Source organism: Rhea americana, unplaced genomic scaffold (genome assembly GCF_003343005.1).
Source record: "Rhea americana isolate MKP2758 unplaced genomic scaffold, rheAme1 scaffold_155, whole genome shotgun sequence".
Lineage (NCBI taxonomy): Eukaryota > Metazoa > Chordata > Aves > Rheiformes > Rheidae > Rhea > Rhea americana.
This window is the reverse complement of record NW_028185650.1, coordinates 639,727-655,728: the sequence shown is the minus strand read 5'-3', so window position 1 is coordinate 655,728 and position 16,002 is coordinate 639,727. Positions and strand designations below refer to the sequence as shown.

General features: G+C 44.3%; 1 protein-coding gene across 9 annotated transcripts in view; it reads right to left on the bottom strand.

Annotated features, from left to right (window-relative positions):
- RGS6 (regulator of G protein signaling 6) overlaps positions 1-16,002 on the bottom strand; it is a 286,431-nt gene that overhangs the window by 27,637 nt on the left and 242,792 nt on the right. For all 9 annotated transcript variants that reach the window (XM_085299821.1, XM_085299818.1, XM_085299812.1 and 6 more), the window contains one exon: positions 1,747-1,836. In XM_085299821.1, coding sequence (XP_085155947.1) covers positions 1,747-1,836 — 90 coding nt within the window. The remainder of the gene's footprint in view (positions 1-1,746; positions 1,837-16,002) is intronic.

Genomic DNA, 16,002 nt, shown 5'->3' with positions numbered 1-16,002 from the left:
AGTAACATTAATTCCCCTGCTGCACCATGTGGAGCTGGTGAATCACTCATCTACACAGCTCTACTACTGCCTTTCTGTGCCTAGCTATGTTTATTCAAGCACCCATAGCTCTTTCTAAAAGAAACTTGATTCTTACTTTCACGGCTGTGTTAACATGACACTAAAACCTGCTCCTCAGGCAGTCTGTGGGGGGATGAGGACATCACGCTGACAGGTCCAGGGCTTGATCTGACAGCAAATAATGATTGCAAAAAATCTCTGGTTTAAACAGGCTCAGCTGGGAGGAGAAAAATCTCCTGTACCGAAGCACATGAGACTTCATGTGTTGAAGGGAGACTTTGTGTGTTGGGGGGTAATGCACAGAAGGCTGATAGGAGCAGGAAGATGGCAAAAGGTTTAAACTTCCATATCATCAGAAGGTTTTTCCTTGCACCTTCTTCTTTCCTTTTGAACTGTAAGTCATATTTAACCTTTTCAAAAGTAAGCAACACCATATTTTGTCTTCTGGTCTATGCGGTCTCAAACTAGACATTTTGAAACATAGGGCCAATTTATGCCCCCTGTTACCTTCTTCTAATCCACCTGCCAGTCGTTCCAGGCATAGCAGACAGAGGGGTTTGTCTCCTTTTGTCACCATATGCATGCTTTTAGGACACACAATGACAATCAGGACAAAAATACCACTGGGATTTCATTGTGTTGTGCCAATGCTAAGTAACTTGGCAGCACACAGAGAATGCAGCAGAAAAACAGCAGGGAACATGGTGATGCGAAACAACACGCTCAGGCAGCAGCAGTCAGGAGTCATTTTACCTGCCGTCCTGGAAATCAAACCCAAGGGAAACACACATGTGTGTACACACATGCATATGCACACGCACGGACACACAGACTTATGGGAATAAGTCAAGATATGCAGAAAGCATGTGAACACAGCCACAAATGCAGAGATAAGTAGCTTACCTCCCAGCCCCCTCAGAATGAGTGACCTGAGCCAGTTGGTAAGAACTGCCTTAATTCTACATAACCGTTCTTTGCTATCCTGAATTGGGGATTCCTGGCAGAAATATAGTGCTGGCAGAGGACATATGGACACCAAAAAGGTTCAGAAGAGCTCAAACCCAGTTCTCCTGTGAAAGATGTGGCTGAAAATCTTGATTACTGCACAGGTTGCAATTATTTCTTTCCTCAAAAAAAACCCACCAACAACAACGAAAAAAACCAAACAAACCAAACCACACACAACATCTCTGGGAGCCAAGAGCAAGGGAAAGAGGGAGAAAAGCAGAACAGAAATCAAAACAGGGAGGTTTATAGGTAAGGCATCCAAAAGGAAGATTACATGGTGAGACTAAGGAGGTAAAAACCAGAATGGGTGAAATTTGCACCAACAACAAATAGATTGATGGGTTCTACTTCTCATACCAGTATCATCATTGTCATGTGAAAGAGGCAATGCAATTTTAATTGCCTGCACTGAGTTTGGAAGACAGTTGTGCAAGACAAACATTTTTGCATACTTTATGCCCTGGGTCGCTAACTATTCCGTGTTTTCCCAAAAACTTATGTTGAGGCTGTGCATACAGATGCCGTACCGTGTCCTCGGTGAAGAAAACAAAAGTTCTCATTCCTCTCTTAAAAAAAATAGAGAAAGGAAACAATATTCTCATTTTCACACTAGCGGCAAGCAGCAGGCGAGAATCAAGAGGTGCTAAAAGATGCAAGCACGTCCTTTCCAACAGATACCTTCTTCTTCGCCAGCAATAAGTCCTGGTAAGCATTAGAACGGAGGAAGCGCGCATAGCTGTCACTCTTCATCAGCTTGTAAATGTGCTCCTGTGGGATGGGAGGAAATGAGAGACAGAGAATTCTTATCAAAACTCATTTAGACATCACAGGGATTTAAAACACAGGCAATTGGGGGGGAGAGACTGATCAAAGCTCTAATTAGTTCTGCTATTATTGATTATTTGTTCTGTGGCAGTATGCAGGAGGTCCATCCRGGGGCAGGACCCTGCTGTGCTAGGGGCTGTATAAACACAAAACAAAAAGACAGCCCTCACCCTGAAGCTGGCATGYGTTATTCTGTGGTCAGTGTTATTCTGTAAAGACTATAAATCTCAGAAATCCCCAGATCATAAGCAGGTGTCTAGCCAGTCTGAAACTAGTGGGATGTCAAAAGACTGAAGAAATAAATGCCAGAATTTGTGCCTATGATTAGCTTTTATTTTGGGTACTTGCATCTTGGACACTTGAACTGTCACCCAACACTCCCCTTATAGTTCACGGAAGGGAAATGATGCTAGGACGCATTTCAKCTCCACTTACGACAGACACTTACAGTAACCCAAACTGATCATGTCTTGCAAAAGTCTGTATCTCTGGCTGACTAACTATACAGTGAGTTTATACAACTAGCTCAGATATGGATGTTTATATCACACATATAAAGCTATGTCAATGAGTCCTTCCCATAGGGTCTTTTTTTTCCCTTGTGAGTCAAACAACTATTACCAATTTGCTCTGAGAATACAGCACTCCCTATGTGAATTTTCAAACTCACAAAGTGACATTTCATTGCAGTAGAGCTACTTGCCTACCCTTTCTCCAATTGGCTTGCTCAGTTTTATTTTCCTACTTAAAATCTCTTAATACAGTCAGTGCTTCTTCTTATTCTCCCTAAATTTTTAATAAATATTTTCCCTAATACCAAGAAAATAAAATCAAAATACTTTGGAGAAATAAAGCCTGGGAATACACTGAAAGAACTCAAGGAAAAAAGAGGAACCCTGGACGTTTCTCTCAAACTTTGCTCAAGGACGCACTTTTATAGAGTTAATGGGGAATTTTATCTACACTGATTTATACAATGTGAAATATTTTCTCCTGCCCTACAGCCACGGTGCATGAAACTTCAGAAGAGCCAAAATAGACTTAAGTTGCATAGCTTATTTCACAGTGTTAACAAGCCAAGCAGAATTCCCTTACCTTCACCAGTATGGGTAATCTGTGATGACTTGTTTATGCACAGAAGAACTGCTTAATTCAGCTTTCTTGTGCTATTTGAGGTATACTCTTACCATGGGCATAACTGTCACTGGTTTTACTAAGACACAGTATAAAATGTGTTTCTTGAGATATAACCTGGCATGGAACAATTTTTATTGGTTAATTTTCCCATTTGTTTTTAGACATGACAAATCCCCATTTCTGTAGCATTACCTATCCAAAGGACAGCACAAGTGTTTACAACAGAAATGCTTGTATAGAGTCATTTCGCAAATGTGAGACCCTTTCCCACTGTGCAAAAACACAAGCGAGGGCACAGCTTCAAGTTATCACCCTCAGCATTACCATGAGTTTTCATGTCCAGCAGTGGGATATTATTTCTATTCATTCACAACAGAATGAGCCAAGCATACACAGAGACAAAAACATGGAAAATAATGCATATATCACAGATATGGTCATCAGAAGATTTATACTTCCCTGGTTGAAAAAAGATCATCATCATCAGCTCTCTCTCTCAAAGACTTCAACTAGCAGGGATTCGAGATTCATTTGACTTAAATTCAACCTATTGCAACCACTTCCGCTGTATTTTTACTTTTCCAATGTGTACTCACAAGGAGTGCTTCATACTCAACTGGTATAAAAGCCAACTGCACACCTTTAAGTCTTTTTCCTTCTTCCTCCAGGACCATGAGGAAACTCATCATCCCAGAGAAAGTGGGATGGTTTGAAGACCATCCTTTAAGGTCCCTAACGACAGTCCATCTTCAGTGTCTCTGTCTGTAGATGAGGCAGAGCTGCACATAGACGGTGAGGAACTGGGGCAGCTGCCTTGCAGCCCATCAACAGTAAAGGGTTGGAGGAGTCTCTGGAGCCTCCTGACTTGCAGTGACCCTCCTCACAGCACCACCTCGGGAGTGAAGGTGGTGTGGTGCTGAGGTGAGGTCATGAACCACAAGGGATCTTCTGTTTTACATTTTGATAGATAGGTGACATATTTTGACTGCTTGTGGATCCCAAATGATTTCTTTATCTATTGTCAGATAACTCAGCCTTCTGTGAAAGGCAATAATAATTTGGGAAAATCATATTCAGTTTTCATTGCTACACAGACAGACCACACCAGCTGTTTGCACATAAAGCACAACAGAGCAGAGACTGTCTGGCCCTACAACCCGCTCGCCTGCCAGTAAGAACAATCAATTCTTGCTCATGTCAAGATGACTTCATGTATTTGACCTTAAAAACACTATAAACTCAATATCTGACTGTGCATAGTATGAAAAACTACTTCAATCTTGAGATAAAATAAACCACAAACCGACTTCTTAACTGAATCCATTACATGAAAAACACAACTATTTCACACCCCCAGCCCAACTACTGCCATAGTTGTGTTGTTGGTGTTTGCTCTGGTTTTCACATCTCAGAAACACTGAACAGCGCCACTGCTACCTTTCACCTGTTCGCCAAAGACATACTCAAATTATGAAAAACTATTCCTGGGCTTTGACTGTTAGTAAAGAAAGGCAGCTGAGCATAAGGACAAGGAGCRTCAGAATGCACAGCTTGAGAAACAAACTTTCCAGCCTAATTGCAAGAATCCAGAGGGCTTTCTTTGAGAAGCTCTGCACCGGAGGCACCAATGACACACCGATCGTTCATTTTACAGCACCGCATTTCTGAAGCACCTGTTGGAAATCTAAGCCAGTTGTTCAGGTCAGCAAAGATTGTCTTCCAATTTACAACACTACAGGACAGCTTACATTGCTGCAGCCAAAATCCTCACTGAGCCTCCCCCATGAGGGCTCCTGCTAAAATTGCGTCTGCAATATGTGCTTGGCTTAGTTATACAACAAATCTACCTGCAGGACAGGAAATGCTAGTGACCAGGACATTTCTTTTGATCTTTGGCCTACCTATTCCTTGCCACCAAGCTATTTTATTTTATAATTTCAGGAATCTGCAACTTTCTAGGGAGAATTTATAGCTACTGCTTAGCAGCTCCCTGCTTCTAAAATACGTTAAAAAGGTACTGGAGCTCCAACAGTTGAGCACATCCTTCCAATAAAGCTTGAGCTGAGGGCATATTAGCAGAGGTGTGTRCATGTCGCATTGCATCAGACTTTCAAACCACCGTGGATTATCATGGCATCCCATTGGTCTCTCGTTTCCTAATTTACTGAGCAGCTGCTTTTGTTTCTATTTATCCCATGGTTGAGAAGCAGCAAAACCTCACAAAAGACTGCAATCGCCAGCTACAGTCAGCATCTCTAGTGGTACAATTTATACACGTGCAGGCTCCATGACATACCTGAGGCTGCTGGCAAGAAATTTAAGCCTTCCCACTCCTCTTCTGAGAGAACTCCGCACTTTATAAACCTGCTTATTTTAAGGGAATGAGCTCATTATTATTGGCTATCTGAATAGGCAAAGCAAATTAACCATTTATGCAATTTTTCAGCAACTTGATTGCATCTCTGGACACTGCAGTCTGTTGTACTGAAAGCAGTCTGCCCAGAATTATCACCACAACTTTTCCTTGCAAGTGCCATGGAAAGTTGCCAGGCCACATATGCACAACAGCAGGAGAAATATTTCCTCTGTGAAGGCAGTATCTCCTACCCATTGCTGGGCACTGTTCCCCAGTGAGGGCTCAGAGTCCAAGCTCTCYCCTGTTCTTAAGATAGTACTCCTTTAGGTGGTCACATTGCCAGAAATCACCCAACCAACCYAATGAAAATCTGAGTGATCTATTAGATCATTACACCAGGTAGCACCCTGCTTTTAAAAACAGAGGAAAATTGAGATAAATATGCCCCTGTCAGAGCATGCTGCTGAAGAGTGCTGGCTGTATCAATGCTGCCCTGTGAGGATGGATTCACTTGGATATATCCGTCTAACATGCAGGTTGACATAATAACCTGCCTACGTAATTATGGGGCTCTACTGGTACCATCGGTGTGCCTTTCAAACGTCAAAACAGCCACATGGTGCTTCTCCTCCCTCTTTTGCATCTGTAGGAGTAAATTTGACAATTTAAATGGACACATTTGACACATTAAATACATGTAGCTCTGGAGAGTTAATGGAGAGAGATACACTGTCTCCTTCTGAAGGTGGGAAGTTTTCACAGAATCATAGAATTGGTAAGTTTGGAAGGGACCTCTGCAGATCATCTAGTCCAGCCTCCCTGCTCAAGCAGGGAGGCCACATGCATCCCTGCAAGCAGCACACACGCCTCAATCAGCAAGTGACTGGCAACATGCTCTTGTTCCCTCTGATGAGCTCCTGGTAATCGACCTTGTTCTCCTCTTTTGACATGCAACTGTGGCAGGACCTCATGGCTGGGGAGAAAGAAGTCACCTCTCACTAATAGCGTGGGCCATTTTCTAAGCAAAGACCTTGCACTAGACTCCGTGTTTACCAGAAGGCTCATTAGAAGGTGCAACAGAGGAGCGACACGCTCACAGCAACCTGCCTTACCCTTTCTTTAAGACATATTCCTTGCATCATAATTATATCCAGGGATGAATGGCACATCTGGTTAATAATTTGTTTTGTATAATAACTGCATCAAAACCAATAAATTTGCTAAGATCTTCTGGGACCTTTTGTCCCTCTGTATTTGTGGGTTGGAGACAGTGGTTTCCTCTCCAACAAATGAACAATTCTCTTAAAGGTTTCCCAAAAGCAGAGCAGGTTTGCTGCTACACACCTTTCAAAATGATATTCCACAGATACCGAACCAAGGCACTGGGAGCAATGGGGTCCGCAAGAAAAAGGTACATCCCTTTGGTGCTTAGTGCACCTGAACCACAAGTCCTCTGCGGTGGGATGAACAATGCACTGTGCCCGAGGGCTACACGAGCGACACTGCACGTGTTCTCCACGCTTAGGTTTCTGCAACGAGAGTTACACTTCAGAAACGGCTGGTTGCCATTCCGGTATAAAGGAGAACAAACAGCAAATTTTAAAGGGGAAAATGTTGTCACTTCAGTGAACTAAAACGCAAAGGAACCAGCCAGGTAAATCACAGAAAATTTCTTTTCTACAGCTATGTGAAACCAAGAGGAAATCCCGCCCCAGCTACAGCTGACAGCTGAAGTGCAGGGAAAAAAAAAACTGATAAGATTCAGCATCTCTCTGCTTTTTTCTTTCACATGCCCTATCTTTGGAAGGAGATGAAGGACAAGCTCTGTAAAGTTTCTTGACAGGGGGGAAAAGGGGAAAAAAAAAATCAAAGTTTGCAATCCAGATGGGAATGTGGGAGGTGGATGAGATAGCAGAAACTGTCTCAAAGCTGTACCTGCTTCAAATCAATGTGCTGCAATGCGATCTCAGGTCCCTCTCCCCCTCAGCAGTCAAAGCGCAGTGACCCTGAGGAGCGCAGGGGGTGGCAGCCAAGCCAGCCAAGCTGAGCCAGCCAAGCAGGGCTTCGGAAACACCCGATAGATATGCGGGAAAAACTGAATGATAAAAAAATAATAACAAAAACTAACTTGCACAAAGCACCTGGTAGACCTCAGGAAGTGTGTTGCCTATTAAGAACATATCTTTTTTGGCAGAAAATCTTGGCTCTTTCCTCTGAAATGTGCACATGAGACAAGAGCAGTGTTAAACGAATCCATTTCTAAACCCATGTGTACCTTTACCTTACCCACTGTGACATTTTCCGACAGCCCCGACATGTTTGGGGTTTTGTGAAGACCGAGGGCAATGGTCTCATGACCTTTGAACATCTGTAAGTTTCCAGTAAGCCCTTAAATTTTAACTTGCTGATAGGTTTCCCCTCTTTGTATCTAAATAAAGTGGTAAGCTTTACCTGTTGGGGGGGCATAGGGAAAAAAAATCACAGTTTCTTCGCTTGTTTCAAGTAAAACTTTTCCCATTCAGCACATTTTTCAGCCTATTACAGGGGGGTTGCAGAAAGACTAAGATACCTGTTAATCTTCACTTCAGCTCCAAGGTCCCACTTTGCCCTTCCTAAACTGATCACAAACCTCCTCTCTGTAGCTATCYCATTCCTGCCTTTTAGATTGTTTTGGGGCCTCCCTTGACCCTGCACTGAGACTTGGCATAAAACTAGTACAAGTGTATTTGGAGATCCCTCCGTATTGCAAGCATGCGAGCYCTAGCAGCTACCCTCCTAGGCAACGGAAAGGGAGATTTGCAGAATGTCAGACAAATCCATTAGAAGAGAAGGCCACAAGCAATATAAAGTAGTAGATTAAATAACTAAGTAAATAATGGCAAACCGCAGCGAATGCTAATGTTTGTTCTACCTGCACGCTGGGTGCTGGGGAAGAATTTACTGCACATCGACACGTGAGAGAGCAGAGCCTCAGTGAATGCCTTGTGGTCTTCACTAGGGGGACGATCACTGACGCCAGCTGGGGATCTGATATAGGAAGGAGGGAGATGCTTTTCTGAGCACCCAATGTGGGTCTGCTGCACCTTCCTGAGAGACTTGGTGGCTGCCGATTGCCCCTCTGCCAGTGCCTCTGCTCTGCACAGACACCTCTGCACCCCTGAGCCCCAAAACCAGAAAATATGCACACTGCAGGCAGCAAAAAGCACTACCAGGGGCTATTCTCAACGTATCACTTTGGCTCCACTGTACTCCTCCCAGAGCACCCGCTGCAATCCCGCCTGACCAGCAGGACACTGTAGCACACCACCACAAGGATCCTCCTAAATGTCTATGCCACAGAAAAGAAAGCAAACCTGCTCCTGAGGAACAGCGGTAGTTACCTGAGCCGCTGCTCAGTACAGTGGTCTGTAGGAGCACTAATTATCAACTGCCTTTCAGTCTAGCTGATTGCTGAAATATGCTCCAGACAAGGCAGGAAAAATGCCACGTTGGCCCTGGCAGCAGAAATAGCCAGTAGCAGATACAGTCGCGACAACGCATACAGTACACAGCAGAAGAAAAGACCTTCAAACATGTCCCAACTGAATCCAGCATGTGAGCGTGTGCGCGCGGGCGCGTGTGTGCATGTGTGTGAATCATGCGGTTTTATTCCAATCCCCCTGAATGTCTCCAAATCCCCACTAAGAACTYCTCTGCATCTGCTTATTCTAGTCTCCGCATTTAGCATTTTACTCTTCTCAGCAACGCTGTATTGCCATTTTTGAGCTGCCCGAATGCATTAACCTGCAAGGGACCCCGTTTCTCAAGCCTCGCTGGTGCCTAGCAGTACTGCCACCTAGCACGGCTAGCAGTCAGTGAGGGCTCTTGCTGCTGGAGTGCAAGGCTTCCTGTGATTTATAGCTTAGAAAAGAAATGTTTCAGGTTGGTAAACGACACATAAGGGTCTTGGCCTGAGTGTGAATTGCTCCGGAAAATTTGAGCTATACCTTTTTGGCCACTCTCAGGTTGTTTAAGCGACACAATAATTTACACTCATAGTTTTAGCTGGTGCATTTTCTTCACACTCAACCAAGTTGTTTTTATTACTAAGAAAAGAAGAGATGAATAATTATACTGTAACATAGACCAACCTCCTTGCTAAACTGAAAAGCATAAAACTTCTTTTCAGACCACAAATGAAATTACACTGGGCTGAAGGCACAGTAATGTAAGAAGGAGCTTTAGCAGAAGAAATAACTGTAAGCAATGAGAGCTCATTTTGAGTAATACACTGAAATCCTTTGTTTAGCCCTGTAGATACATAGTTGGAAACACAATGTAAATCTTTTGTGTGGAAGTGCATTGGTAAAAGTAACACATAAATTTAGCTTTGGCTACCCCGTAAATCCATGAGACAACTGGTTTACTTCATACCTTCAACCATACGAAYGGGCACGCCGAGCTGCTGGGGGGCYGGGGACAGACRCAGCGCGGAAACCGACAGAGGYGAAGAGCTCTGGCGAGCAGCACAGTTAAGGGGTCATCTTGGTACTGCGGGAGGATTTAGTCCTAAATATAGCAAGGGCTATCCTGGGAGACAGGAGTGGGCTGTCAGGAGTCCAAGGCCATATGAGCAGCTTTAGGTTTTCAGAACAATGATCGTGGCTAAGAGGCTGATTCTCTCAATATGGGCCAAATCCTTGCTGCTGGCAAAAGCCCAAGTGAACAGGTTTTGCCTGGGAGGAGGAGAGAAGCTCATGTAGGATTTGGAAGCATGGAATTCCTTTTCCAAACAGGATATAATATCTAGGAAAGGCAGCAATGAAGATGGCTCTCTGCGCTCCAAAACACACTGTGGTATAGTCACTGGATRGAAACTACTGAACTTTTTGGCCAAAACCATTTGCAAGGCCATCTGCAGCTTCCTCCTGCCATATCCTGTAGTGAAAACCCTGCCAAAAAGCTGGGCTCTGCCATGGATGGAAAAATGCAGAAACTCCCCGCACAGCAGAAATGAAATGCTGTAGCACCGGGGGCATTCTCTGTCCCATGGGAGACAGCGACAGATCAGGATCAGTCTTACAGAAGCAATCTACAACAGAAAGCAGCATATGGCTTTTCAGTAATGGGAGGCTATGCTGAGATAGGTATGATCAGCCCTTCTTGGATGTCTGCATGGAGAATAYATGCTGGATATATAAACAGATCTGCAGCCAAATCTTGTAAACATTTTGGCAGTAGRATATCTACTCGCATATCATCTTGTACGTGCCTTTAAGTGACTGTGCTCAAGTCTTAGAGTCCACCCCACAAATACGTACATCTTAGATTTAGTTGCCAGTGAACCCAGACAGCAAGTGACATTCATATCACAAGTGGGCTCATGGAGTCTTGGGTTCTCAGGTACGAAGGGGTTTATTTGTAAGCACTTTCTCTTACTACTTGGGAGAAACAGAATAGCATCARCTGCTACCTGACTCTCACCTGAACYGAAATACTCTTGCTCAGGATTTGAGACACAACTACTTTTTACACCCAAGTAGCACAACACACAGTACTGCCACAAAAGTCCCAGCGAATCCGAGCCTGAACACTGAATTCAGTTCTTAAGCAAGCTAGACATTTTTTGGAGTTTGGAAGTGTTCGGCACATGAGACACTGCTACTGTTCATGCACGGTCCTAGCCAGCCTGGCATGCTCTATATACCAAGGAACAGGAAGACTATTCTGCTGTGTGAATATGTTGACTGTTCTGGTCACATCACTCTCGTGATCTTTCATGTGGAGAGATCATCTGTCACTCTATGTGCAAGGTGAGAACTCACTCATGGCTTTTTCCTCGCCCTTTCTCTACCTGTGTAGTACAGAGAGGAGTTAGTGTAGAGAGTAGTTCGATCCCTGATGCCTTAACAGATACAAAAACAACAGCTAGACAAAAGCTGGATGTTAGATGTTTGTCATAAAACATGACTAGCACAAATTAAAATGAAAGGCACTGGTTAAAAGAGGTACTTTATGAATTGTAGTGCATATAAATCTTAGAAAAAAATCTCAGGAAAATAGTAACACTAAATATTTGCTACAATGTAGACCTCTGCTTCAAGGCTTTTACTTTCTGCTGTGTGCAGTAACTGGCACGCTGGCATAATCCTTCATATGTTCACCTCCCTGTTTTTGTTCCATACACCTAATTGCTCTGTTGGGTATATTTAGGGGCTCTAGCATTTAGATGCTGTTTGGTTGTAGGTTGCTTTGTGAAACCCAGAAGGGAAGGAACTTGATTTTTTTGTCTTCAGTATGTGTAGCATACACAGAACCATGCTTCTGGTGAAGGCTGCTTCTGCAGTCACAAATCCTCACCTATTGGGAGGGCAATGGAGTGCAGCATAAGGAAATACTTTTGCTTCCAGTTCCACAGTGTCAAAGCCAAAGAAGAAGAGAATAATATTCAATGTAGTCACCAACCCCCACAGGAAGATTCAGGCTGTCAAAAGACTTTAGGCAGCCCTGTCACCATTTGGGTATACATACAACTACAAAGGCTCTGACTTTTTTAAATACACAAGGAGTGGAACTAGGCTGCATATTACCTGTTATTCAGAGTTCTCTGTGCACTTGCAGCAAGTCCAAATTATGAATTGCAGGTCTCATGCAGCTGGRAGCAACCTAAAGAATGCTGTCTGCTGGAGCCTTGTCCAAACCRAGCACCAATGGCCTTGGCTCAGGGACAGCACAGAAGAGGGCAAAGGACAAATTGAGGCAATGAAGTGGTCTGCTGTGAAGATCAGAGGACTAGCGCATAGTAACACAACCCAGAAGAGACGCACATTAGTGGGATATTTGAGTTAGCAAAGTGCAATGACACTAGATCAAGGGTGGACATACCACAGCCAACCGGCCTTTTCCTGCTGTCAGGATACCACTTGGTGAGGAGCTCTGGGCTGACTCAGCTGCARCATTTTCAAATCCACATAACGCAAGTGCTAGGTCTCTGAGCAATGCTGGCTCAGGTGGAGGTGAGCAGCCATTCAAGGAACTCCTTGATCTAGCTCATGCTTTCTTACCAACTTTCTGTCCCACCAAAGAGAACTGTTCTGTGTTTCCTCAGTTTCCCCATCCTTCTTCACCTTCYTTTATAGGTGAACTAAGGGATGTAACTGGTTGAAGGGGACGAGTGATTTTTTTCATGTTTTCCTTCCATGCTGTGATTTTGCTCCGAACCTACAAAAGGAGTTCTGCAGTATGCTCACTCAATAGCTACAATGCATATACTGCTCTACAGGCTTGCTTTCACACCCCGTGCCTGCTTGGAAAAACAAAGTCAGTGGGAAAAAGGGTATCCCTTGTTTTCCTTTCTTGGTAGAAAGACATTCCACTTCTGGATTGCTTTTGAGTTCAGCAGGGTCCTGTCACAGTTGTGTCAACACTCACAGCTCCTTGATGGGACCAGAATGAAAACTGAACAAACCAAACAAAGACCTGGGGCAGCTGAGAGTGTGACTTGGGCCYAGACCTGGACCAGATGCATTTCTAGTTTGATCAGCTTCAAGTTTGGCATTACAGTCTAAATCTCCTCTGGAATTAGCCAAGGATATGCACAGTATCACTACAATCCCTAACAGAGCTGGGATTAGAGCTGAATTCCCCTGAATCATCTTCACAGAAAACAATAGCTGATTAGTTCAGTTAAGGGAAAAGTCAACCTAAAACTCTGTTTTACTTGTTAAAGAAGAAAAATAAACAAAGCAACAATAAAAAAACTCCACTAAGCAAACAGAAAAGTAATTGCAAGAACAACTATGTGGCTCACCTTATTCTAGTATTCCTGGCTTTGAACCCTGGCAGTAAATGCCTCTAAAATCAAACATTAATATCAGGAAACATGATGCATTCTTATGATAACTGTTTACAATGCCAAAGCCTATGGGAGTGAGAGAGGAATTAAAGACTTTCTGAACGCAGAAAAACATTCCAGGGGAGGCAAGGAGGTATCTGAAGGTAGGAAAAAACTGTTAAAAACCTCATGATGTGTTGTACTGACAAACCATAATTGTCATATTCACAATTTGGTTACCTACTAAAGAGGGGGTTTCCCTATTAAAGATGACTTGGTCTGGCTGTCAGCAGCTTCATGAGCCAAAAGAGGCTGTTTGGATGGACTGGACCATATTTACTCCCTAGAGCAGGCCATGGCTGCTGCATATTGTGGGGCCCCACGCTGGCTGGAGGGGAGGGCTCAGGACAGCTGGCAGTACTGGAGGTGAGGACAGAGTCAGCAGCAGGAGTTGTCCCAGCCGAAGATGAGGGACATGCCCTGGTGCTAAGATTTTCAGTGTCACTTTTCCTAGATATAGGGACTGTTTGCGTTCAGATCGTGCGTGGCCTTGGCWGTCAGAGGTGTTAAAGGAAAGGCATGTTTGTCAGAAGCCCGCTTTTCTCCCTGTGTCCTTCTACGCCAGTTTTCTCACCAAAACTCCCTCCACTGCCTCCTTTGGTTGGCCTTCACGGCCGTACAGAGTCTGGGAGCGCTGGCTGGGGCTGGGAGYCAAGGCAGAGCACAGAAGCACGACCATTTAATGTGAAATACCTGCAAACAGCGCTGGTTACCAGCCCRAAGCACACTTCGCTGTGCTCCACCTTCCCCTTCAAAGCATAGAACTGAGTTCATTTCCAACGCTTTCTATACGGAATTGGCAYTTTGTGGGTCTCCCAGGCCAGCAAAAGGGCTACAGTGCACATCACCTTCTCCTATTTTCCCACTGCAGGAGCAGCATTTTTTTCCTTCTCAATTCAGCCAACCCTTTTYTTCCCTCTTCACCCTAGTGTCTCTGAGTTGTAGGCATTCAAGGAATGTACTGTTCTGTAAACTAATTCTTTTTCTTGTTCTTTATTCACAAGGACATTTAAATTGTTTTCTTCTTGTGCTAAAGCTACACGGGACAGGACAACACTCCTATTTTCCCTCCCACGGTGGGGTGTTTTGACTGGTTGTGTCTGGTTTAATCCGCAGGAATGTGGGATGTGTGGGAGCTCTCCTGGGCCCCTGGTGCCAGCGTGCCGCGATAACCGAGCTGGGCCTAAACCCGCCGCAGATTTACGAGACAACAGAGTCGGCGAGGCGGGCGGTGCTGACCCGGAGGGGCCGCCGGGAGGGCCCGCGGGGGGCCCCGAGCGCGCTGGGGAAACCTCCGCGGGCTCCTGGGAAGAGCCGACGCGCAAGCACAAACGGCCCCTCTCCGGGAGGAATCCGCCACCGGCCGGCACTGCGTTGGCTCGCGCCAGGGCGCGAGGCATTTTGGCTACGCCCCGTTTCTGTCCGCTTTCGTTGGGCGGCCTTGGTAGCTATCTGGAGAAGCAGGCAGGAACAGCTCGCTTGGCTGCTGGAGAACTACCAGAAGTCCTCTCCTCTGCGCCGCGCGAGAGGGCAGCCCGGCTTCGCCTGCCACGTCGCTGCAGCCTCTCCTGGCACGGACTCGGTCTCCAAGAGGACGATAGCTGGGCCTGAAGCTCTGCTTTTGCCCCATACTTCTATTCCCATGAATTAAAACAGATGAGCTGTGGACATCAGTCAGTATAAAAATCCTCTGATATAAAATTAACCTCAGGAGCTAAAATTGCAGTCAAACTGTAAGAGCTCCAGCTTGACTTCACCAACTCCCCTTTGAATTGCAATTACGTCTTCGAACCGAGCAGTTCAAGCTTAAATTMCCACTGTCTTCCTCTGATTAAATACTCATTGTCAAAACATCCATCTTATTCTCAGTACTTTACTTATCAATTTAATCAATCCTCCCTTAATTCACCTATCTGCTTTAGCCCGCATTTTGCCATCATCTTTTTCTTTCAGGTAATGCAAATTTACGTAAGTTCTTGCTCACTACAGCTGCAAAGCAAAAAATACAACATACTCAGAACATCTTCACACTCCTGTGTTCCTCAGCTTTGGAAAGAACATTTAAAGTGTCTGACAWTCACAGGGGACTGGCTTGAAACTTTGTGTACATCCCGTCTATGCTGGCCCCAAGGAGCAGGAATGCATTCAGRAAAATACAGTATTTGATGCAAGTTCAAAAAAATCCCTTGCCTAACCTTGTAGAAGTGGTCCACAACATCTCCTTTGAGACAGCAGTATTTTGTTACTGGAGTGTTTTGAAGAACTTCCTTCAACTGCCTTGAACGTCAATTTAAAGAAAAAATAAGAACAAGGATTCTTTTCATTTGCTGTATGTTTTACTTCATGTTTTTGATAAAAATGATTATGAGGAAACTATCTTTTARTTGTGTCCCTGACAATATTTGCCAAATGATCCCTTCTTCCTTTATCTTTTTTAGCCTTTATATAATGACATTTCCACTTTTTCAGAAGGTTATGCAGTCTTAATTCTTCCTTGTAGCAGTTTTTCATAGATTATCTGTATTCCTAAAGGCATTTTCTGTGTACAATTTATCTGTAAAATGTCTCTGATAAATCTGAGGCCCTTAGGAGGGGAGGATTAAGCACACTGCACTGCATCGGTCCTATCATTGCTCTGAGGTATTGTCTGGTAGGCAGGTTGCTAGTTGTGTTGGAAGGAATTGCTGCATTTGGGCTTTTTTTGTGTGGGGGGGTGGCGATTTAATTAGTTAAAATAAATACA